General features: G+C 43.0%; 1 protein-coding gene across 1 annotated transcript in view; it reads right to left on the bottom strand.

The window, feature by feature from the left end:
* The window catches only part of POC1A (POC1 centriolar protein A), a 74,441-nt gene that overhangs the window by 27,597 nt on the left and 20,347 nt on the right, over positions 1–26,497 (bottom strand). Inside the window, exons 6-7 of the mRNA XM_065749366.1 lie at positions 23,025–23,158; positions 13,853–13,921 (exon numbers count right to left, since the gene is read on the bottom strand). Coding sequence (XP_065605438.1) covers positions 13,853–13,921; positions 23,025–23,158 — 203 coding nt within the window. The remainder of the gene's footprint in view (positions 1–13,852; positions 13,922–23,024; positions 23,159–26,497) is intronic.

Below are 26,497 nucleotides of genomic sequence, written 5' to 3'. Positions count from 1 at the left end.
TCAATTTTGCCTCCACATCACAGAAGTTTGATGTTACTGAATATGGATGTGATTCTCAACCTGAAAGTGTCTTCTTTTAACATTTCTTGGGTTAGGAACATCCTGAAACTAGACATACATAGAGAATTTTGAAGCAACACACCAATTATACCATTAAAACCACAAACACATTAAAATACTACATGTAGTATTACAGCACTTAGCCACAGACCATTCTAGCATCTGGTTTATCAATACATTCATTCATAGGAAAAGGAGAGATTAGTACTTTCAGATTAACAATAGACATTTTGAGCTATTTTGTAAGCTACTAAGACCCACTTAAAGGTATGGTCTTTCCATAATGCAGCATTTATTTCAGAAGAGATGAGTTGTAACTGAACCTCTAACACAAAAACCACTTCAACACACAAAAAGCAAGTCTACAGGGCAAAATTCTTAATGATGACACTCTAAAGAGTAAAAAAATTTTAGGAACATGTAAGGTAAACAAAGGTGAGAACAGAGATTTGAGATACAGGCACTATAGAACAAGATACCAGGGAAAGGGGAATTAACTCAGCCCTCCCAGCAACCATTTGGGTTAAGGAAAGCAGCCGCCTCTCATTCAAACTCTGGCGCACCAGAAGGAAGAAAACAAGACAGGGGGTGGACAACCTGTGCAGGCACTGAGCGTATGTGCACTCCTGGAAGCACAGCCCGAAGCACCACTGAGAGGGAAAGAGGACAGGTGGACCTGGGCTCCTCCGCTGCAGCCACTCAGGTGCTCATTTACTGATTCAGGCTGTGACCAGTCAACTCCATCACACTCCACCCCTTCACAGCATGAACCAACAACTGAGCAGGTAAAGTGTAATCTCCTGCTGTTTCGGTGACTCAAAATACAAAGTACATTGCGATACATGTACAATGCAGAGGGTTGTCATTGGAGGTATAGAGTCCGGTTGGAGGCCTGTAACCAGCGGTGTCCCCCAGGGGTCTGTGCTGGGTCCAGTCTTGTTCAACATCTTCATCAATGACCTTGATGAGGGGATAGAGTACACCCCCAGCAAGTTTCCTGATGATACAAAGTTGGGAGGATTGGCTGACACATCTGAAGGCTGTGCTGCCATTCAGCAAGACCTGGACAGGCTGGAGAGCTGGGCAGTCAGAAACCGGATGAAATTTAACAAAACAAGTGTAGAGTCTTGCACGTAGGGAGGAATAATTGCATGCACCAGTACAGGCTGGGGGATGAGCTGCTGGAGAGGAGCTCTGTAGAGAGGGACCTGGGTGTCCTGGTGGACGACAGGTTGACCATGAGCCAGCAGTGTGCTCTCGTGGCCAAGAGGGCCAATGGCATTCTGGGATGCATTAAAAACAGCGTGGCCAGCAGCTCAAGGGAGGTGATCCTCCCCCTCTACTCTGCCCTGGTGAGGCCTCATCTGGAGTACTGTGTCCAGTTCTGGGCTCCCCAGTATAAAAAAGACGGGGATCTCTTGGAAAGAGTCCAGCGGAGGCCCACAAAGATGGTGAAGGGCCTGGAGGATCTCCCCTATGAAGAAAGGCTAAGTGAACTGGGTCTCTTTAGCCTTGAGAAAAGAAAACTGAGAGCGGACCTGATCCACGTTTATAAATATCTGAAGCGTGAGGGACAAAGTGGTGAGGCCAGAGTCTTTTCAGAAGTGTGTGGAGGCAGGACAAGGGGGAATGGACAGAAACTGCAGCACAGGAGGTTCCGCACAAATGTGTACAAGAACTTCTTTACGGTGAGGGTGACGGAGCACTGGCAGAGGCTGCCCAGGGGGGTTGTGGAATCTCCTTCTCTGGAGATAGTCAAGACCTGCCTGGACGTCTACCTTTGCGACATGGTGTAGGGAACTGCTTTGGCAGGGGGGTTGGACTTGATGATCTCTTGAGGTCCCTTCCAACCTCTGATTCTATGATTCTATGAATACTCACCACAATGTAGAACATTAAGGTACTGAAGGCCATTATTTGCAGTCTTTTTTTGTGGTTCTGTTGGGCCAGTACTTGATGTTCCTTCTGGAGGCATATCTTCTTTAAGGACCAGTAGCAGTTCAGGTTCATGCTCACCAGTTCCCAAAAGTTCAACAGTCCACCCCTGGATGTCACGTTTCCTCATGAACACTGGATCATCCTGGAGTGGTGTTGTTCCTACTGTTTGTCCTGTGAACTTAATCACCTCAAAAAGAGTAGTACAGATGTTTAACAGGTACAAGGAGGGTATGTCTGCCCTCCATGGTAGGATAACAGGCCGTATTTCGGTCTTGAGCCAACACCTCTGCCTGTACCTGGGAATGTCCTGGCCATCGATGCAACACCCTGATATCTGTGACTGGATCACTATATCAGGTACCAAGGAGGGTGGAGGATTCTAATTTGCCATAAGGACACAGTCAATGTCCCCTTTGCTATGAAAATTGGAGTGTCAACTACTACCATTGCTGGTCATGCACTGACCACTGGAGGGTCTACTGATCCCCCATCCTCTAAAAATCTCCCCAAGGTGCATGGAAACCACACCATTTTGGTCCTACTTGCACCTTCCAAGGCCATTTTACCTTGTGTTTCCCAGGCTCTAGGTCCTCAGGGGCAGGGAGCAGATTATTCATTGTGCCAACTTTTGACTTAAGTGAGGTGTCTTTGCTTGCGATTTGTATCCTAAGTGGACAGTCCCAAGTTGTCTGCAGCATTCTTAAAGTACTGGGTCTGCCACTCCTTGGTCTCTCATTCAAGTCCTGCAGGGTTGCATAAAGCCTCTTGATCCACCCCTGCCAGGACTGTGAATCTGTCTTCAGAGCAGCCTTCATGATATTTTTCTGTGAGGCCTGCTCCTGTTGGATTACAGGGCAGGTGAAACCACTAAAGGCTTGCATCAGTCCAGGTTAGAGCACATGTTAGAGCACATCTGTGTCAGCACAGGTTAGAGCACATCTGGCCCACTCAGATCAAGGAAGGGGACCTATGTAATTGATTAATAATTGTAACTGTCATAGCTGTAAAGGGTTGTGTCCTCTAGCAAGATGGGCTGCTGTTTCCAGCAGAAGTCTTGGTCTCATTTGTGAGCAAGCATCACAGTCCCAACATGCCTGGACAATATCCAGTAACTGTCTGGGCAGCCCCCATGCTTTAGCTGCTGCCCACATGGTTTTCTGTCCTGCATGTCCTAATTTCCAATGCAACAAATGGGCAATATCTTCTGCTGACATATTTCCTAGCCATCAAACTTGAGCCAGTGTGTCGGCTTCATCATTGCCTGGCAACTGCAAGAGTTGATGTCCAGAAATGTGCTATGCTTATACAGTCCTGTGCCTAACCACGTTCCATGTATCAACCCACATATCTCTGCCCCAGATAGGTCAGGCATGGATCGCAGAATCCTGAGTGGCCCACTGTGCTATCCAGAGCATAAGCCCTGTAGATTGCCCAGCTATCCATTGCATTGCATAGTGCACCATCACTTGGCTCTTGAGTTATCACCATCCACATAGCTTGTAGCTCAGCCCACCGGCTCCTTTGTCCATCCCTTTCTTCAAACCGTATTGTTTCAGTTGAGGGATGGTATGTAATGGCTCGTCACCTATTTGGGTTCCCTCTGCAGAATCCATGTGTACCAAGCATCTTCTGGAATAGGATATTTCCCCTCCTGTACAGGACTCTTCTCTGGGAAAGTGACCATCATTCCCTCAGGTGTTTCACTGTGATGGGTCAAGTATCTTCTGCAATTCTTCCTTCAGTGGAGATGATGACAGGCGGCTTCTCTGACTGAGGTAGGCAACCCAGCATGCCACTGTTTGTGACTGGGCCACCCCCATCTTAGGAATATGGGTTAGATCTTTTACCCACTCCTGAATCGGCATAGTCGTTTTAACAGTTTGAGTTACTGTTTCTACTGCCTGCAGTGCAGAATAGGTAGCCAAGAACTGCTTTTCAACCATGCTGTATCTTTCTTCTGCTCCATGCCAAACCTATGACCAGAATTCGACTGGGGTTCAAATGGAACTGTGGCACTGCCAGAGCCCCCTGCCAAACCCTTCTTGAGTTACATGTACATCTAGTTCGGCTGGAAGGGTTGGATCAAATATACCCAGTGCCTAGGCCTGTTTAACAGCTATTTTTGCCTGCTGGAAGGCCTCTTGCTCCATTCTACCCCAATCCTATACTTGGCCTTTTTTGGTTAATAGATATAGAGGTTTTAGGAGTTGTGCTAAGTGGGGAATAAAGGATCGCCAGTATCCTAATATACCCAAGAACTCCTGCAACTGTTTTGGTGTTGTGGGAACTGGAACTCTTGAATCTTATCTATGATTGCGCTGGGTAAGACCTTAGTCTTACCTGACCAGACAGCACCCAGGAATTTAACTTATAGCCCTGGTCCTTGTACTTTTAGTGTGTTTATAGCCCATCCTTTTCCTGTAAGTAAGTAGCTAGTGATGTTACTGCCTTCTCTAATGCCTCAATTGAGTCAGATGTCAGCATGAGATCATTGATGTAATGGTACATCTTGATGGTAGATGGTTTGTTCCAATTTGCCAAGTCACATGCTACCAGATTATGGCAAAAGTAGGTGAATGCACGTATCCCTGAGGTAGGACTTGAAAAGTCCACTGCCTGCCCTCCCATGTGAATGCAAACTGGTCTTAAGATTCCTTAGCAATTGGAATGCTGAAAAATGCATCTGCTAGATCCAAAACCCAGTGATGTCTTTTTATTTCTCTACTTAATGTATCTATGAGGGAGGCAATGTTGGGTAAGGCTGCATGTACCAGCAGAGTGACTTTATTTAGTTCTCTGTAGTCTACCATAATTCACCATGTACCATCTGACTTCCTGACTGGCCGTAGGGGGGAGTTGTATGGGCTGTGTGCAGGTCTAATAATCCCTACTCTTCACAGCTCCTACACAGTCTTGGTAATTTCTTCTGGCCCACCAAGGAGTCTATATTGCTTTGCATTTGTGATCTGACATGGTTGTGGCAAATAAATAGGCTCAGTTTTTGCATGGCCCCTTAAAATTGCCAGCACTGCCCAGATACTAATATCTCTTTCCCTTAGTCTGTACTCTTCCACAGTGGGCTGGCGAGTCGGACCCCACAAGATGTCTATCCTCAGTATGTACTCCAGAACTGGGGCAACAGACACCTTGTACTCCCGGGGTGGAAGATGCTCAACCCCCATTTTCAACCGCATTTGGGTTATGGAGATCATTTGCCCCCAGAACCCACCCATCATAGCCTTAATGTCCAGGAATTTTCTGGGGTCACCATATATAGTTGGTGTTTCTGCTCCAGTATCTACCAGTGCCATCACTGTTGCTCACTCTTTCTTGACCAGTGAATAGTTATTTCAACATAGGGTTTCTGGTCCCCTCTAGAGACCCTAGTCCTGGGGAATTTTGGCTCCTCTGTCATGCCATCAGCTCTGCAATCCCCAAGTCTTTCTCCTCCAATGACTCAACTGTGGCTGTCTGGGCCGCCTGAGGACATTTATGTTTTTTCAACAGGACCATGAAATCTTCTAGATTCCATATGTCTTGTGGAATCTGTTCTATGAGTTGAATTCCTCCCCTTTTAGGGGAAGATCTGAACCTTTGACTATTGGCCAATTGTTTCCGTAGTTGTAATAATACCTGATTAGGCTGTCCATTGATCTTTTCAAATTGAACTGCTCTTATCAGGTCATTAAACATTTGTTTTCTTGAGATGCTAATGCGTCCAGACTAGATTACCTTAGGGGCCGGTCTCCTAGGTTGTGGTGGTGGATGGATCTCTGACCTTTCCACCACCACTCAAACATTGCACCTGGTCTGCAGGCACTCTGTCTGCCCCAGACCAACTGGGCAGCCTGTTTATGATGGCCTTCAAGGCCACTAGGGGGTTCAGTATGAATATCAAAGTACCATATTGATGTGGCAGAGCTTGCTGCAGGATGAGATCCTTCATTCCTGCTGAAAATTTTATCAGGCCTGGGCTCTCAAAATTGTCTTCATAAATTGCCTCTCTCATACATAATTCCCAAAAATAATGTTGCAAGTCCTCCATAGAGGACCATAGGCCTGTATTTAATGGCATGTTGCTTTTATTTGGCCATGTTATACAGCATGTAACTGTTAACCATTTGATTAATGAATGATTTTTGCCATTATGGTGGACAGTGGCATATAGTCTTTGTCTGAGGGCAGGGTGAGTGGTAATAGATAAGAGTTCTGAAATTTCTGGCTACACAACACCTTCTGCCACCATGTCTCAAAACTGGAGCAGCCATGCTGATATGCTCTCTCTCTCAGTTTTTGTCTAAACTGCTGTACTAAATCCATCAGTTCAGCTGCTGTATATGGGCAAGCTGTTACATGGCAGGTGCTGTGGGCAGGGGACAGCCCTGGTCTCCCCTGTGTTTTTTTTCATTTTTTGATTTACAACTGGTTGGATCTCAAAGGGATCTAGCCAGAGAGGAACCTCAAGATACAACCTGTTAGTGTCTTCATTTACAGAAACCAATTTATGTGGGTTCCCCTGTACAGGGGTCCCCGGTAACGAGATGTTCCAGATCTTCCATAAGGGAGTGACCAGATTAGGCATTTTTCCCATCAAAATTCACAGAATGTCAGAATTCTAGGTGTTGGAAGGGACCTCTAGAGATCATCGAGTCCAAACCCCCTGCCAAAGCAGGCTCCTTAGACCAGGTTGCACAGGTAGGCATCCAGGCAGGTCATGATGAACATCTCCAGAGAAGGAAACTACACCACCTTCTGTGCAGCCTGTGCCAGTGCTCCATCACCTTTACTGTGAAGAAGTTCCCGTGCACATTTGTGCAGAACTTCCTATGCTTCAGTTTGTGGCCATTTCCCCTTGTCCTATTGCTGAGAAGAGTTCAGCCTCGTCCCTTGGCCTTCTGCTCCTTAGATATTTTAGACATGGATCAGATCCCCTCTGAGTCTTTTTTTTTCAAGGCTCAACCGACCCAGGTCTCAGCCTTTCCTCATAAGGGAGGTGTTCCATGCCCTTTATCATCTTTGTAGCCCTCTGCTGGACTTTTTCAAGGAGATCCCTGTATTTTTTGTACCAGGGAGCCCAGAACTGGACACAATATTCCAGGTGAGGCCTCACCAGGGCAGACTACAGGGAGAGGATCACCTCCTTGGACCTGCTGGCCACACTCTTTTAATGCATCCCACGATCTCATTGGCCTTCTTGGCCACCAGGGCACACAGCTGGTTCATGGTCAGCCTGTTATCTACCAGGACACCCAGGTCCTTCTCTTCAGAGCTCCTCACCAGCAGGTTATTCCCAAACCTGTACTGGTGCATGTGGTTATTCCTCCCTAGGTCAAGACTCTACACTTGCTCTTGTTAAGCCTCATCCGGTTTCTTTCTGCCCAACTCTGCAGCCTGTCCAGGTCTAGCTGAATGGGAGTACAGACTTCTGGCATGTCACCCATTCCACCCAGCTTTGTATCATTGGCAAACTTGCTGAGGGTGTACTCTATCCCCTCATCAAGGTCACGGATAAAGATGTTGAACAGGGCCAGACCCAGCACTGATCCCTGAGGAACACTGCTACGTACAGGACTCCAACCGGACTCTGCACCACTGATCACAACTGTCTGAGCTCTGCCACTCAGCCAGTTGTCAACCCACCTCACCATCCACTCATCTATTCCACACTTCCTCAACTTTGTTATAAGGATGCTGTGGGAGACAGTGTCAAATGCCTTGCTGAAATAAAGGCAGACTACATCCAATGCCCTCCCCCACCTACCAAACCAGTAATGACATCATAGAAGGCCAGTAGGATGGTCAAGCATGACCTCCCCCTGGCGAACCCATGCTGAACTCTACTCCTGATAACTCTCTTTCAACTGCCTGGAGATGGCATCTAGAACACTGTCCAACACCTTTCCAGGGATGGAGGTGAGGCTGACTGGCCTGTAGTTACCTGGATCATCCTTCTTGCCCTTTCTGAAGACCAGAGTGACACTGGTTATCCTCCAGTCTTCAGACACCTTTCCCATTCTCCAAGACTTCTCAAAGATGGTTTAGCAATCACTTCTGCCAACTCCCTCAGCACAAGTGGACACATCCTATCAGCACCCATGGATTAATGTACATTGATGTTGCCTAGATGCTCTTGGACCATCTCCTCCCTCATGAAAGGGGAGCCTTCCATTCCCCAGACCCTCTCACCCCCACAGACGAGGAGATCTGAGGGGGAGGTCCCACAAGGAAGACAGAAGCAAAGAAGGCGTTCAGTATCTCTGCCTTATCTGCATCCTCTGTTAGCAGAACTCCCCCCTGATTTAGTAGGGGATCCACATTTTCCCTAGTCTTCCTTTTACTGCTGACATACTTAAAAAAATCTTTCTTATTATTCTTTATCTCCTTTGCCAGATCCAATTCCAGGTTGGCTTTGGCCTTCCTCATTGCACCCCAGCAGGTCTTGATAACATTCCTATATTCTTCCCAAGTCATCACACCCTTTTTCCACATTTCATGGACCTTTCTCTAACCTTTGAGTTTATGCATGAGCTCCTTGCTCTTGCAGGTCTCCTTGCCACCCTTGCCTGATTTCTTACTCACAGGAACGCACCGATACTGAGCTTGGAAGAAGCGTTGTTTAAATGCTGACCAGCTCTCACAGATTCTCTTGCCCTCCAACACCCTAGCCTACGCGTTAGCTCCAAGAAGGTCCCGGAAGAGACCAAAGTCGCCTCTCCTGAAGTCCAGGGTAGCAATCCTAACTTTTTGTTTGCTTCTGCCACTCAAGATCTTGAACTCCACCATCTCATGATCACTACATCCCAATCTGCCCCCAATCTTCACTTCCTTAACAAGCCCGTCCTTATTAGTAAGAACAAGGTCCAGTAACTCCCCGCTCCTCGTTGTCTCCTCCACCACCTGCATCAGAAAGTTATCTTCAGCAAACTGCAGGATCTGTCTGGAGCATGTGAGCCTGGACGTGTTGCTTTCCCAACAAAGATCTGGATAATTGAAGTCCCCGGTAAGAACCAGTGCCTGATATTGCGAGGCTACTTCCAGCTTCTTGTTGAAGGATTCATCAACTTCCTCCTCCTGATCAGTGGGTCTATAATACACCCCCACAACAGTGTCCCCCACACTAGCCTACCCCTTAATTCTCACCCACAAGCTCTCCACTGGTAAATCACTCTCCCCCAGGCAAAGTTATATACATTCTAGCTGCTCTCTCACATAAAGTGCAACTCCACCACGCCGCCTTGCCATCCTGTCATTCCTGAAAAGCACATAGCCATCCATGGCAACATTCCAGTCCCACCATGTCTCTGCGATCGCTATGAGATCGTGGCCTTTTGACCACACGCAGACCTCTAAATCTTCCTGTTTATTTCCCATGCAGCGTGCATTAGTATACAGACACTTTAGAGAACAAACAGTTGAAGGTATCCCTAAAGGGGTGCAAGATTTCAGGCAGGGAATTTGCAATGGCATCCCCTATTGGGAATCTTCACAAGATTCTACAGGATGATCTACAGGTATTTCCCTGCAATCTCCTACAATTACAACATCCCAAAGCCCTTCTCTGTCCTGTTGACCTTCACTCTCTTCCCCCATCAGATTTAGTTGACAACTCTGAACTACTCATTCCACCCTAGTGAGAGACATTTTCTCCCCTTCCCCCTTCATACCTAGTTTAAAGCTCTCTCAACAAACCCTTCCAGCTCCTGGCCTGGGATCAGCATTCCCCTGAGAGACAGGAAAGACCCATCCGCAGCCATCAGGGCAAGTGATGAGTAAACCACCCCATGATCTAAGAACCCAAAGTTTTTGTGGCAGCACAGCTTTTCAGCCACTTATCTAGAGCCTGACTTTTCCCAGACGGCTCCGTATTCCTCACCCCAGAAAGAGGAGAGGAAAACATCACTTGTGCTCCTAGTGCCTCAACCAACCTCCCTAAACCTCTGATATCTCTTTTGATAGCTTGCAGGTTTCCCTGAGAGATTTAATCACTGTCTGCCTGAACTCTCAATAACGGATAATAATCAGAGGATTGAACCAGACCTGGGAGATTTTTGGTGATGTCCCTGACCTGGGCCCCAGGGAGGCAGCATACCTCTCTGCAGGTTGGGTAGGGTATGCATATGGGGCCCTCCATTCCCCATGAAATTGCGACTTCTCTTTTAAGTTTTTCAATATGGTCATGCAATAGTTGATTTTCATCAGAAAGACCCTCTTCAGTTACGTTCATCCAGTTCAAGGCCATCAGGAGTGGCCACACCACCATAAACACAGATAACTGTTGCTCCTGAGTAGTCAGTATATCTTTGCTAAGAGTGAAAATACTCAGCTAGGCAGGCCAGGGACTCATGGACGTTTCCTCTGTCCCACAGGGGGCCTCATTTTTCAGTGATAGAAACAATCCCATGGTATGGGGATCCTAAAGGGGTAGTCTTTCCCCATGCAAACCACCCCATGATACTATTCAGAAATATTATAGTGAATATTTTAGGAGGCTTATATGAGAATATCTTTGAAGGTGTTTGGCTGCCTGGCTCACCCAATGTGAAGTAAACAAAGGCAAGAACAGAGCCTTTTTTGAGATACAGGCACTACAGAACAAGACACCACAGAAAGGCAAATTAATCCACCTCTCCCAGCAACTGTTTGGGTTAAGGAATGCAGCTGCCTCTCATTCAAACTCTTGTGCACCGGAAGGAAGAAAACAAGACAGGGGGCTGGCATCCCATGCAGGCTCTAAGTGTATATGTGCTCTCAGAAGCACAGCCAGAAGCATCATCGAGAGGAAGAGAGGACGGGTGGATCTGGGCTCTTCCACTCCAGTCACTCAGGTGCTCATTTACTGGTTCAGGCTGTGACCAGGCAATCCCATTGCAGAACATCAATACACTATTTCAGAAGTCTGAAAGACATTATGAATCTCAGCATCTCATTTTAGTTATCAGAAACATCATTGTGTACACAGATTCATTCCTGTTTTCTGTGAAATGCAGAAGGGCTTTATTTTTTGTACTTACATAGATAACCAATATGGCCATTCTAGTGAGCAATAGGAAAACACTATGTTCTTTATTGTACAGATTGGTTTCTTCACAGCTTTATAGTTCAGTGAACTGAAGTGATAAGCCAGATGACCTAAATATCTCTAAACGTCCCTTCCAACTAACTATCCTATTCAGCAATTGAATGCATCTTTTTCAATGAGGTACATGTCCAAATTTCCTTATAAATTTACATTTTCTCTCTGACTTCAAGAGATGTTCTGAACTATTTTCACCAGTTCTCATGTTTCTCCTGCTAGTGTTCAGTAAGATCTGTTCCTCAGAAAAATCTTGTATACATACAAAGACCAATGTTGTTTTTATTACAACACCTATTGTATCTGAAAGTTCTTCCTCCATACACAAAAGAAAGAAGCGTTTCTGGGATTTTCAGAAACAAACCCAACAGGAAAGAGGCTCCTTCACAAAAGCTAACAGCTGACATTCCCAATTCACACACTCTGAAACACACACAATCTCGAACTGCAATAGCACTGATTGCCAAAAATGTGATCAAATGACCAAAACATACCTTTACAAAGCACAGGGAAGCACTGCCATGTAGTATCTCAGTTAACAATACCCACAAGGAGATATTTCTAAGAAAAAGAGTGAATCTCATCTGCAATGAATGCTAAGGGATTTGATTTAGTAGTTGGGTAGGGATAGTGATAGGAGGATGGTTGGACTAGATGATCTTGTAGGTCCTTTCCAACCTTATGAACCTATGAACCTATGAATATCATTTTATTTAGAGATCCCAACAATAGGACAGACATGATAAAATAAAAGCTTTTCACAGGAATCCACGCAGTGGAAAAGTACAAGCTAAAAAATCCTCTCAAAATAAAAATAAAAACATCATTAAAAAGAAAAAATATTCTTAGCTATGCCTAAAAATCAAAGACAAAAACAGGATTGGTGAAAATTTTTGAAAATATATAACAAAGGATTGCTATTCAACTCCAACTTCCAGCAAAAACAGGTGTTCTTATGGGAAAAAGGAACAACAGCAAAGATGCTTATTTGTTTCTTATGTTAGAGAAGCATTTCAAGAGCAAGCCTTAATAAAGTGATGCTGGTATAATTTTATAGAACAAAAAATAACCTAGACGTGTCTCTCTTCTTTGAGATAGTCTCTTTAAAATCTTAAAGGAAAAAAAAAACAACCAGCAGATTTTAAACAAAAAGGAACAGAGAAGTGCTTCATCCACAAAACCCCTTCACTAGCAGTATGATATACTCAGGCTCTCAATCCCAAAGAAAAGCACAGCTCTGGCTCAAACAGCCGTGTAATTGCATCATTTGCAAAGTTTTGCACCAGGCTCCTACTAACAGAACAATCTCGTGTCTGATCACATTCAAATCCACATAAGGAGACAGCTTCTTCTCAAACAGAACTGAATGAACAGATTTATAGGACAAGACCGCTGTGGAATACAAAATACAAGCCCCCAGACAGTGGATCGGTGAACTCTGGAAGAGCACTGAGGGAAGCACCACCACCTGGTCTCTCCTTTCAATTTATAATGCGTTTTTTGAATGCTTATCTAATGATCGTGGTGTTAGTCTCTCTGAATGTATTCCTCATCATTTTACTCAGTATCTGTATTTATTATATTTTGAGAAAGTCTTCCCCAGAGCCAGAGAATACTGACTGGAAGAGAGTTTGGAGGGACTTCGGAGAGAAATGGGCACCACCACTATCATGGAACTTTCTCCTGAACACCTGCAAGATCCTGAGAACTTAAGCAGATATTTGAGACAGGGATCCTGTGGCTCAGACAGATCTAAGGAGGCCCAAATTATCTGGGCTCTGGCTTATGCCTATCGGGCCTTATTCAATACTATCCCTGAGAGGTAAAGTTTCTGAAATAGAGCAAGAGAGTCTCCAAGCCAAATGACATAGAGCAAGACAGTCTCCAGATGCAGAAAGAGAGTCTTTCAGCTGACAAACAGACTCTCCAGTCCAATTTAGACAGCCTCCAGACCAAGCAAGATGTCCTCCAGTCTGAGAGTGATGCCCTTCAAACTTAACAGCCCTCAGTCTCAACAAGGTGGTCTCCAGATTGAGCGAGACACTCTCCAATCTGAGAGAAACACTCTCCAGTGCATGTGTGTGTTTAATGCATGTTAATCATTATTCTGTTAATCATTATTCTGTATATATATTCAGCATGATGTAGTGATGTGGAATAAGGGGTGGAATGTCATGGTTTTATGATTTTTGGTAATTGGTACTCCACATCATAACATCGTGTAGTGCATTAAGAGTTAAAGAGTTAATGCTCCAGCTCTGTGGATCATCGATAGTTATGGGTGTACCTGTCTCAGAAGAGAAGAACTATATTCTCCAGAGGACTTTGCATTGCTTTGTATTTTTACATTTTTCCGCTCAGAGGGAAAGATAAAAACTGTGTGTCACAAGACACTCTTTCTTCATTCGGATCAAGCTCAGCAGTGGGTGCTTGCTGCCGTCTCGCCTTCAGCATTAGCGTAAGGCCTTCGGTTTATCAGACACTCTCTCTTGCTCATTTTATTTGTTTTATTAGCTTCAATTCTAATTATATTGTATTATGTTGTGCTATTTTGCATTCTGATATCTTATTTAGTAAATTAGCTTTCCTCCTCAGATCACTGTCACTGTTTTGTTTCTAGGCCCATCTCCATTTTCCCTTTTCCCTTTCCCCCTTCCCCAGGGTGTGGGTCCATGGGTCCCCTACGCCAGTCCTCACCAAACTGGGTCAAAGCAGCCCATAAACCATTGACAGATGCTTAAAAGAAGCAAACAGTAACGGAGCACATAGCCAGTCACCTACCTGCTCATCAGATCCCCCTGAGGCAAAGAAGTCTCCAGTTCTCGAGAATGCTACACAAGTGGCTGGACCCTGAGAATAAATTTAAAAAACAGATTTAAAACAAATATGGAAAAAAAAAGAAAAGAAAAAAGTAACAAGATCCATTAACTACAAGGTATTTCTCTTTCAACAACAGGAGTCTAGACAGGATTTCAAACACCCTTCTCTGTCAGGTAACTGGCCCACAATTACTGTGCTAGGTTCACTGGCTCCTACTTAGTTATCCTTTCCCCAGCTTTTGCTTGCAATATAAGATACTCACTTTTCACTATCCATAGCATTAAAATAGAGGAACAAGTCAACTTTTACAACTTCAGGCTTCGCCTTGTTCATCCTCAGTCATCCTCTTCCCTTTAGAATTAGTATTTCCTAAAATTCCTGTTCATTTTTTTAAAAGTGATGAAAATAGCAGGTTTGTTACATGCAGCCTTCAGTGAGCCACCTGAAGGGACGGCTCAAAGAGGAAAGGGAAGCTTCAAAACATATTGATACATGTAATTCTGCATCAAATGGTGCGTTGGCAGTTAGAAAAAAAAATACTCCCACTATTGACAATTCTGAGCATTCAGAAATCATTCACCATGCCCTATAAAAATAGAGTGCTTCTTTAAAGAAAATGAAAAATGTTAAAAGACTGATCATTCCACACAATCTCTGAAGACATGGCAACTAGAGCCTATGTTTTCCAAGCTCCTCTTCACACCATCATTACTAGAAATATAAAAGAAAAGCCCACTAAACCAAGATTTTCCACATCATCATGTATAGCTCTAGGGTCCAGAACTTCAAGAGTTGCCCCAAATCTTCAGGAGACCAACAGCAAGTAATAAGACACTTCAAGGACCACTGTGCACAACAGAATCACCATGGAAAAAAGTACCTTCTCTCCATGCACTGTCTCAACAGTCTGTCTTTGAAAAATACACAGCTGACGTTAAGGGACAGCATAAAACACATGCCTGATGATAATAAAAACATTAATCAGTAGTGACAGATGCAAGAGGTGGAAGACAATCAGTTCTATTATGATGGAATAAGTTTTGTTTTCACAGCCACAACATGTTGTCTTGGATTTCTCAATATATTCCATGCAGGCTGCTAACTACAGAAGATCTTGCCAGTCCACCATGACTGAGCAGTTATCAACCAATACAATCTATTTGCACCAATCAATCTGCCCAAGGTTAGAAGAATTTCAAATCCAGGAATCTGTACAATCAGGATAACTAAATACAGAGGATTCAGGGCAGAATGCAATTATTCATTTTCTTCTTGTCATCAATGTCCACAATGAACAAGCCCAAGATTCTAAGCACAGGAGGAAGAAAAAGACAATGTTGTCTGAGCAGCACTTCAAAGAAGAACAGATACCAGAAGAGTAGCAGATGGAGCAGCATCAGTACAGCATATCTGAGGAAAGGTTGATGGAACTGGGCTTGTTCAGCTTAAGAGAAGAGAAGCCTCCAGGGAGACCACATTGCAGTCTTCCAGTACTTGAAGGGAGTGTATAAACAGGAAGGGGAACACCTGTTTATGAGGGTGAATAGTGACAGGACAAAGGGGAATGGTTTTAAACTGAGATAGGGGAGGTTTAGGTTAGAGATTAGGAGGAAGTTTTTCACACAGACGGTGGAAGCACACTGGAACGGGTTGCCCAGGGAGTTTGTGGACGCCCCATCCCTGGAGGAATTCAAAGTCAAGCTGGATGTGGCACTGGGCAGCCTGCTCTTGTGGGTGGCAGCCCTGCACATGGCAGGGGGGTTGAAACTAGATGATCATTATGGTCCTTTTCAACCCAGGCCATTCTATGATTCTTTGCACATTAGCTTCAATTTAAGGAATTCTATGGTACAGTTTTGTACTGTATACAGCAATGCTTCATATCCCCTCACACATGGGCTGTGCAGCCAAGCAACAAATGGGCACCTGCAGCAACAATGCAAGAAGCAGGCAGGCACTCCCTACAGCACTGTAGTTTGCCATGCAAGCTATGTTCTCTGCAGACTTACGGAAGTCTTCACAATAAGTGAATAGAAGACTAGCTTAAAACACTCTCTCTTATTAGTTTTATGGAAGAGATGCAAAAATTAATGCATCCAGGATCACCTTTGTACAGCACAGGCATCTGTATTTTGAAGAAGCCTTAAATTTTGGAAAGTCATTTCTAGGTGTCAGAAAAATTACCACCACTAAAGGAAAACTCTACTACACATTGTGTTACCTTCTTTCAAGTAACAGTATGTATCTACGAAGACAGATAAGAAGCTTCTCCTTACTTTACTCCAAGTTATATGAATGGACTGTGCTAATAGGAGCTTTCTAATAGTAGCTGATGTCTTCCTGCAGTGGGATTGCCTGCCTGGTCACAGCCTGAACCAGTGAATGAGCATCTGAGCAAGCGGAGTGGAGGAATCCAGCCCCACCCGGCCTCCCGCTCTCTCCCTCTCTCTCCCTCTCGGCGGTGCTTCCAGCGGTGCTTCCGGCGGTGCTTCCGGGAGCACAGATACGCTCAGAGCATGCGCGGGTTGCCCCCCCCCGGCTCCCTTCCTTCCGGCGCGCCAGTGTTCGAACGGGAGGCGGTCGCGTTCCTCAACCGGAACGGCCGCCGGGAGGGGTGAGTTCATTCCCCTTATCTCTAAGAACTCTTTCTGTAGCCTCTACCTCAAATACAGGCTCTGTCACCGCCTTTGCTTGCTTTACACTTCCCAATAGGCTCTGGATGTGAATTTCAGATCCAGATTACTTCTGTTTTCCATTTATTCTTTCTCTGTCATTAAAAAAGGTGAAAAACTAGTGTTTCAATCAGGAGTTTAGACTCCTTAAAAAACACTTGACGATATTTCCATGCTATCATTTCACCTGAAGCAATTTCAAAAGGCTTCTTAGGTCTTCTAACAGAAACATCTCATAATGGAGAAATCTTGCCAAAATGCATGCACAATTATTAGTGTGATTAAGCTTGTACAACTAATTCAGAATTAATTACTGCAGATATTTCAAGAGAGAGACACTGCCATGTCTGGTGCTTATTCCACCTTCTCTCATCCACTGTCTCCAACAGCTCAGCTCTTTCACCACACTATCAGGAATGCAGATCCTCTAAAGTAAATGGAAAAGCAAAAGACAAATGAGTTTTGTCTCAGGCAGAAAATGCTTTTGTCACAGGCAGAAAATGCACAATGTAGCTCAAAAGTTTTCTGAATGAAGCAGAAAATGTAAGAGAAAAGAACAATTCACACTGTCTACATCTGTCAGGGTACCAGATTCTATATTTAAAAGAACCTGCCTCCTGATGTACAGTTGGAAGGGCTAAGAAACTATACAAGACACTGCTTAAGACTCTTAAGATTCAGTGTTCAGGAACTAACAAAGGCGTGGAACATGGCAGAACAGCAGAGTATTGAAAAATCGTTTCATCAATTTAAATATGTCAGTGCATTTAGTCAAAATTTAGTACAATACAAACTACATAAAACCAGATGCTAAACTGACTCCAAAATCACAGCATTCTGAAAGGGAAAAAGAAACCAAGTACAGCAGAATATATTCCTCCCAAAATAGAAACTGCTATCAAAGGCCGAATGTGCCTTTACAAATTCAAAGAAGGGAGATAAACAAGCTGATAGACACAGCATCCTCTACAGATTTTTTGACATAAATTAAGTGAAAAGGCTATTTGCTATGTATACTTACAGCACCCCTCCCAGATATAGCAAACTATTTATGTTCTATGTGTCACTGTAGCAAGCACATAAAACACAAACACTAATCAATATTCGTTTCCTCTTGTAAGGAAGAAGCATCAGGCAGGGTGGATACAAACACAAGGAGTCTTCAAAAGGACACACTGATCTTGCACTGGATGCAGCCTAGAGCCCCAGAAATACACCAACAAAAAAAAAACCTAGAGAAAGCCATACAAAAGCAACGATAACAGGATTGTATCTAATTCTCTGCTGCTGATCTACAGCATCTTAAACAATCTAATTGATGTGCAGGCTATACCCAAGAGACAAAGATTACTTTCACTGTCCCCACTGCTAAATTTTCCCATTTACAGAATCACAGAATCATAGGGTTTGGAAGGGAACTCTATCAATTATCTAGTCAAACTCCCAGCTAAAGCAGGTTCTCTACAGCAGGTTGCACAAGAAAGCATCCAGGCTGGCATTTGAGTATCCCCAGAGAAGGAGAGTCCATAACCTCTCTGGGTAGCTTGTTCCTGTGCTATGCAGCTCTCCAAGAAAAGAATTTCTTTCACGGACTGATTAAAAACAAAAACAAAAAACAACCTCCCCCCCATGCACAAAACTGAAAAGAAACCACAATAGTCACTGCTATCACTCACACTGCTTTCAGTAACTCCATAGCACAGGAGAAAGACAGCAAACAGATGGACCTTCCAATGACAGAGGGTAAAAGAGCGAGAGATGGAGAAAAGATCAGGACTACTAGGAGAACACCAAAAGCAGGCAAAAAACAAAAAACAACAACAAAAAAAATGCATCTGAGCACCAAACATACAAAATCTGAGATGTGATGTTGACCATCCTATCACCTGGCTTTATCAACTGAAAGTGAAAAATAAGCGAAGACTGATTCAAATTAAGAAGCCTTTTGTTAAGAAGGCAGGGCTAAGGTAACACCTCAGACTCATTACTGAACTTCCTTGCAGCAAGGAAATGCCTTGAATCTATGAATCACAGGATCATTTACCATTGGAAAAATCCTCTAAGATCATTCAGTCCAACCATTCACCTTTCACCAACATTGCCCACTAAACCATGTTCCATGTCCCCTTTCATCTACCCCATCATGGTTTTATGATTTTTGTTACCAGTATTCCACATCATAACATTACATCACAGGGAGCTAAAGAGTTAATGCTCCAGTTCTATGGACCATCAATAGTTCTGGGTATACCTGTTTTAGAAGAAAAGAACTATATACCCCAGAGGACTCCACGTTACTTTGCATTTTTCCATTTTCCATTCAGAGGGAAACATAAAAACCATTGGCAGGTCATGGAAACTGCCTCTCTCTTTCCCTTTTCTGCTTGACCCAGTAGTATGTGAACTCCCTCGCCATCTCACCTACAGCGTTAGAGTAAGGCCTTCAGGTTTTATTTGATTTATTAGCTTCAATTCTATTGTATTGTGTTATTTTGCATTCAGATATCTTATTTAGTAAATTAGCTTTCCTCCCCAGATTGTTGCTGCTGCTTTGTTTTTAGGCTCATCTCCATTCCCTTTTCCCCTGTTCCCCTTTTACTTTTCTGGGATGTGGGACTGTGGGTCCCCTCACCCCATTCATCACAGAATCAGGCTGAACCAGCCCATAAACCGTTGACACACCCTTTCCTTAAACACCTTCAGGGACAACAAGTCCACCACCGCTCTGGGCATTCTGTTCCCACGCCTAACTGTAGGGGATTTTTGAGATGTTGTATAGGAACTGCTGAATCACAACCTGAACCACTGATTGGTCACCTGAGGTGAGCACCGAGTCAGCCATGGGCCCACAGGTGGAGGTGATATGCCTGTGTGACTGGAAGGGGTGGAGCCTGGCTCCACCTCTCCCAAACCCCATTTAAGGGCTGACCACCACCAGGAAAGGATCTCTTCTCAGAGATCCCTCCTATGTGGAGTCTACTGTGAGCCTTTGTCATCTTTAAGGTGAGCTTTTTTTTTTGTATTGTTTGTGTACCATCTATATATAGACCTATTCAAATATACCATCATCTATACTATTTTTGAGTATCATCTTTGAGATTACTCATGTTACAGATGTGTGAGCAATCCTTGCCATAAAGGTTGCTATTGTTTGAAAAGTATGACAAGAACAAAAAAGAAACTGTGTAAATCAGCAGAAAGGCATTTACCAGAAAGAAGATGCCTGCTTTGGCTAGAGTAACAATTAAATGAACAACTGTAACATACATAACAGGTGCATGATTGCATACTGTGAACCAATCAGATGCTGTGATTATGCAAGGGCTATTTTCTGTGAATGCTCTAATCTAGAATGGTATAAATGTAAGCTGCGATTAGAAATAAATAGAGGATCACCATTAACTGCATCAGTATGTGTGGTTACTTGGCTGCTGTCTGTTGCACCTAACCCCTCATTCTGAGGAGAAATTCTTCCTAATATCCAACCTCAATCTCTCTTGCCACAACCTGAGACCATTCCCTCTGGTTCTATCACCCTTATCTAGGAGAAGTTGACCCTATTCTTGCTACAACCTTCTTTCAGGCAGATGTAGAGAGGCAGTAATAAACAGAAATGAGCTATAGGTTAAATACCAGAGAAACAGCTTGATTTGAAACAACTATTCATCTCCCCAGAATAGGTGAAACATGAGCCTAGATAAAAAAGTTTCCTTCAGATAGAAAGACTGACAGCCAAGAAGAAGCATGAGAGGCGATCGAGGTGATAATGAACATGTTTCACAAGCTGGTACATATCCTGCAGAAGAAACATCAGACAGGAAAATCTAAATCTGAAAAAGATCAGCTAGGAAAATGTGTTAATGGTAAATGGTATGTTTTCATGCCAAACGTCCCCAGCCATAACAATTTTCAGTGGACTGAGTTTTGAAGAGTCTGAACTACAGAAGGTGAGACAGCCAAGCCTGCACCTTACCAGTACAGAGTAACGTGTGCTACAGCTTAGCACACCTAACATATTGGCTTCCCTAATGTACCGGCACCTTGTAATTAATCCATACTACAATTTGTATTCCTGAAAGCTCCAGTTTAAAATTCAACAACAACCAAACAAAAAAAAACCACCAACAGAAAGCACACAAAAGAGAAGAACAGAGCACTCATTTCCTTTCAATATTTAGAAAGGCTATCAAAAGCCAAATGCTTATCATAACGCACCCTTCTCTCCCTGAACTGATCCACTTCTGGGCAACCCTGAAGGTCTTTGCACCTTCCAGAGATGAAGAGCCCTGGATGAATGCTTAATGCCACCTTTCCAACCTATGAACCTATTAAGAGCTGGCAGCAGATAATTAAGAAGCATGTTCATTTCCCAAGCACCCGCTCAGAAGATCTTGCTATTAAGTCAGCCAGCAAAACAAAGAGCACTCATGCCACCCAGGCAGGTAGAATGTAGCTATTTGGTTGTTCAAGTTCAGGTTACTTGGAGAATTCTAACTTCGAATTTTCTGGCTTCCTATTTATACATATAACCAAGCAGTTCTTTCCTAAATATTTACACGGCACTTCTATGCCACTACAGAAGCTGTATGGAAATGCTCTACAACCTGTTACTCTCTAGCAACTACCTAGATTCTCCAAAACATCATGTTCCTCCATGATCATTCAGTGCTAGAGACGGACTTACATACCAACCCAGTGTTTCAACTGCATGGGCTAAAGCAATATTATTTTACAGCTTGAAGCACTCTAGATTGGTATAGGATGGTATCTCACAGCTGCAAGATGTCAGCTCCAAGCTGCAAAATCCTCTCTCTAATGATCCTTCTGTTACAACAGGGCCATAAACTACAGCTAATCAGCTGGTAACAAATTCCTAGCACTCCAAAAGTTGAATCAAAGTACATCTAAAGGACATAATGGCATTTTCCTTCAAGTGTGAACCTAGACACAGCCTTCCCAGAACAACACAGCAGCAGACAGCTGCCAGAATAAGAACTAAAGACCAACACAGTCAATCACACATTCACAACTCAAGAATGTCTTCAGAACAGGCTGTTTGTTTGGTGACTAACCTAAAGCCCTCCCTTGAAAAGGCAAATCTACTTAAAGAACAACAACAACAAAAATGCACAGCCATTTCATTTTTAGCCACTTAGAGATGCTGGCAAAAATCACAATGAGACTGGAGGAAAAAAGCCCTAAGGATCAAAAAATCCACATTTTTGTATCAACACTGTAAACAAAGCACAGGTTATCATACATTTTAAATGAAAAAATAAGATAAATCTTCCAAATCAGAAATTAAAAACCTCACAATACAGTAATCAGCAGAGTAAAAGCCAACTCAGCATTATGCCAGGACTGGTTCTATTCCCATTTCAGCTTTATGTAATACCCTTAAAAGAAGGTCAGTAAGCACAATCTGCCATTGTTTCCAAAATGGAAGAGGTACAACCCTACAACAGCAGCTAGCCTTTCCAATGACAGTTAAATGACTAGGAGAGAGTGATGGCTGTTATCCCAGTGATCTGAAACAGTGAAAAAAAATCAAAGAGCTTTGACTCTATATCTGAATAGATGACTTAAGAAAAAATTGTTTTGTAGTAACCCTGTTCAGTACAACATCAATCTAAAGGGTCTTTCTATTGTCTAATTCTGAAGACCTCATTTACAATAATCTTTGTTGGATTCTCATTCAAAGCTAAACTGTCTATATTTCAGAAAGAAGAAAGGAATGGAAAGCAGGTTCAGCCTCCAAACAAACAATAACCATCCACATGTCCACACTGCTTCCTAGGAGAAGTATAAAAGGCATAAAGATCCACTCTCAATTTATTTAAAATGAGAGCTCTGAGCATTTATATAATAATTAACTTTACAAGGAACACATCCAGTAGAATAATACTAAGAGCTCAATCAGTTAAACCTAACCAGCCAGCAGCATTTATCACCTTCAATTATTTAATTCAGTCAGTTAACAAAATGGAAACACACCCAATTGACATCTCAAAATATAATTTCCTCCATTTTACACCTACTGTCAAACAGCATATATCATCACTCAAATCAGAAGGCAGAGTGCTTTTTACAACTCTTTGGAGAGAGGGCGACAGTCTGATCTGTGGAACAGAGACTGCATGGCACTGTCAGAGTCTGAAACACAGCACAGGCAGTGTCCCTTGGGTCTCAGGCTTCATCCTTAGTATTTGAGTACTCACACTGTCTTGCTTTGTCATAATTTATCCTCTCTGCTCCTGTTTTAACTCTTTTTCTTCCCTTATGACTGTCTCCAAAACAGCTGTGATCTCAAAGGTTTTCATTGTTATCATCATTATTATTTTAATAAGCAAGGGAGTTTTCAAAAGACTTTTGGCCACAAAGAGTGACATGTAAGGCCTGAGCACAGATTTGCCTAGTATGCTATGTGTTCCTGTGCTCTAACACAAAAGACTTTTCCTCACCTGGTGACCATGAAGAGTATACAGAAGTCTTCCTTTGAGCAAGTCCAGAATTTTGAGAGTTGAATCACTGGAAGCAGTGATCAGGTAATTTCCAGAAGGGTGAAAGGAAAGACTGTTTACTGAAGCACTGTGCACTAAGAATGGAAAAAAAAAAAAAGTATACAATAATCACCAAGACCAGTTTACATAAGCCCAAGGCAAAAGAATAAAATAAAGTACGTGCACATTCCAATCTCTGTTATGAAGTTTAATAGGAAAACTATCATGGGAGAAACATTCCACAAAACTCTTCAAAGCACTGGAGAACAAGGGCAGCATTCAGTTCTTGTAAAAACAGGCGCCACTTCATTGAAAGGAAGAAGGAAGCTTTGACAATTATTCTGAGATTTAAGACTACAAAAGCTTAGAGCGTAGCCCTATAATGTAATTATATTCACTAGTGAGTTATACAGTTGTGTAACAGAGAGGGACACTGACATATCTGACCAAAGGAGAGCTGCTGTTCTTGCTCCTGAGTAATTCTAGAATAGAATCTATGAGCTTATATATTAACAAGACTGAAACTACTACAAAAGACAAATGTAACATTTGTGCAGGGGTGTTTGTTGTTTTTTTTTATCTTTTTTTTTTATTTACTCCCTGACTCTTTTAAAATCGATGCTAACTTTATCAAGATCAAGGAAAAAAGAACCAGCAAATTTGAAAACGGTCCAATATAAACATTATTTCTTCAGCCATCCAATTCCCTACCAGAAAAAAAGTTAAAATAACAAGTATGAGTAGACAAACTATTAGGAGTATGATCTTGGACATCTTAACCAACCTTGGTAATTCTATGACTCCAATAAAGCAATCCTTTTTAAACCAACATGAAGCCTAAGAGTTACTTCAAAGAGAGATAAAAAAAATGTTCTGGGAAAAAAACACTTTTATGTTACTGTTCCCTTAGGAGTCTGATGCACAGGACAGATCTAAACTGCCTGTCAAAAATAGAGAAGTAAAATGCAATTTTATTCACTGGCATCAAATCTTTCACCCCCACAAGTGAATGTGAGTAGGTAATTTTAAAAAATCTTGCTCAACTGTAAAACTGAATATATCTGCTTTTCAAACTCTCAAACACAAGTAACTCAGCTTGAGTTCTTACAGCTCAAGCCCTCTTGAACTGCATGATTGAAAAAGTGCACATAAACAAAAACAATCTTAACAAAAGACTGGTAACTTCTCCACGGTTGTTCTCACAGGCGAATACTATCTGCACCAAACAGCTGGGCCTTCCTCTCAACCCCTCATCCTTATTGTGTCATACTAGAGAAAAAGCATGAGTGGAATTTTCACTTCTAAAAGAACATGAAATACGTCACCTTTGAAAATTTTATCCCAGGTAATCTGTAATTTCCCTTGGCCTTTCAGTGTCTATATTCAGATACAAGCAAGCACGTATTTTGTCAACTAAAGCAAGTCCTAACAGGAATCAAATAAAAAAGATGACATTAATGATATATGCTTTGAGTTCCAAATAGTTTATGAAGTATTTCCAGCTTTGAGAAAAATAAAAAAAATCATAATGGAAAAATGTCATATAAGCTATGCCTGTGGAAGAAGACACAGCTTCTATGCCTAAGCAGCTCTTTGCCTGCTGTAATCTTGGGGAAAGCTGCATCTTTCTTCCACCAAACCAGCTCATACCTCCCACAAAAGCATTCACAGCATCTTCCCCAGAAACTGGCCAACATGGCCTGCAATTTCACTATATTTTATGTCAATAAATGGGGTGCAGCACAAGGTGGCATCTCACACAGGCATAATGCTACAAGCTGACCCTTTTGCTGTCAAAGCCCAAGAAAAATAACTCACATTTTATCAACAGATATTGCGCCCAATCATTACATTTATATTTTACTAAACATTGAGTCACTCCAGCCTACAACTGAATTTAAGAAGTGGTAACAAGCAGTCAAAAAAATCCCAGTATGCACTTGACACAGCCACAACCCCAGAAGCTGTTGTCCACTACCCTCCTCTGTCTGAAGTGTAGACTTGTACTAAGCGCTCTTTTGAAATAGCAGTGAAAAACTAGGTTAAGGTTGTTGTCATAGATGTGCAAGTGAGATGCCCTGCACAAAACTCTGTACAGGAAAAAATGTCTTCAGATAATAAATACTGTCCATTTTAATTAGGGGTTGATTTGTTGTACAAACAGAGTCTATCCCTCCTTTTTCCTTGTGTCCCTGTCATGGATAACACCATGACAATTAGAGGATGTGGGCACTTGAGAATCTCTACTCCATTATAAGACTATAGCATTGAGGACTAAGGGCCATTATGTACCTGAGAACATGTTCGCTTATTTTTAAGTTCCTTATGTTCGGTACCAGAGTTGTATCTGTGTACAGCCACTTAGGGGCACTGAGGGAGATACCTGCCTGGTGCCTATACACCCAGGCTAATGTAACAGACAATACGATGTTTGGACTGGTTTCCAGGTTCTCTTTTCAGTTCCTTATGCATGTCCAGGATGCCAGTTTAGGGACTATGTTATCAGTTTCCCTGCATCTACTCTGTGCAATAGTAATTTACATCACATGGAAGAAGCCTTTCTCAAAACCAGAGAATGTTGAATGGCAGGGAATGTGGAGAGATTTAGGAAAGAGGTTAGAAGCATGGGGACCCCTGGTGTCATGGGATTTTACTCTTCAACACCTGTGGGATCCTGAGAAACTAAGCAAGGTAAGGGATGGTGTGGCTCAGAAAAATCTTGAGGAGGAATGGTTTATCTGGGGCTTGGGTTGTGCTTACCAAGCTATATAATCTGGAGAGAGACAGTTTCCAAACTGAGGTCCAAACCAAGAAGGGAAACCACCAAGTCAAATCTGACCAATCAGAGGAAGCATCAATATCAATGTCAGTTGCCCCTCTGGAAGGACAGAAATGGAAACGGGCATCCTCATGTCTAGAATGGAAAGAAGAAGCGGAGGAAAAAGAGGAAGATCCAGGCAAGGGGCCCTCCTCAAAACCACCACCACTGAGAAAAGCAACTAAGAAAAGTGAGAGACATGGAAAGGAGCGTGATGGTGAGGAAGTCACTGTTACCACTATTTGTTGACCCCTGAAAATGACTGAAATCCAAGGTTCAAGAAAGGAGTTTGTACGGAGCCCAGATGAAAATAATTGGCATCTGGTTGCTTCTGTGTTGGGACAACGGTGCCAGCAGCATGTCCCTAGATGGTAATGAAGCCCACCAACTAGGAAGCATTGCCTGAGACCCAGCTATTGACAGAGGGATTAGTAGATGTCTGAATGAAGTCACCACCCTCTGGGAATGAACATTAGCAGCTGTAAAGGAAAGACATTCCTACAAAGATGATCTGGAGCCTGAGATGAGAAGATGGAACACTGTGGAGAAAAGCATCCAACATTTGAGAGAAACAAACAACTGTGGTGGAAATGCTGTATGATCCCACATTTGTTCC

This window comes from Cyrtonyx montezumae, unplaced genomic scaffold (assembly GCF_038088225.1).
Source record: "Cyrtonyx montezumae isolate F1298 unplaced genomic scaffold, pur_monq_1.0 scaffold_6, whole genome shotgun sequence".
Taxonomy (NCBI): Eukaryota; Metazoa; Chordata; class Aves; order Galliformes; family Odontophoridae; genus Cyrtonyx; species Cyrtonyx montezumae.
This window is presented reverse-complemented; position numbering and strand designations above follow the sequence as displayed.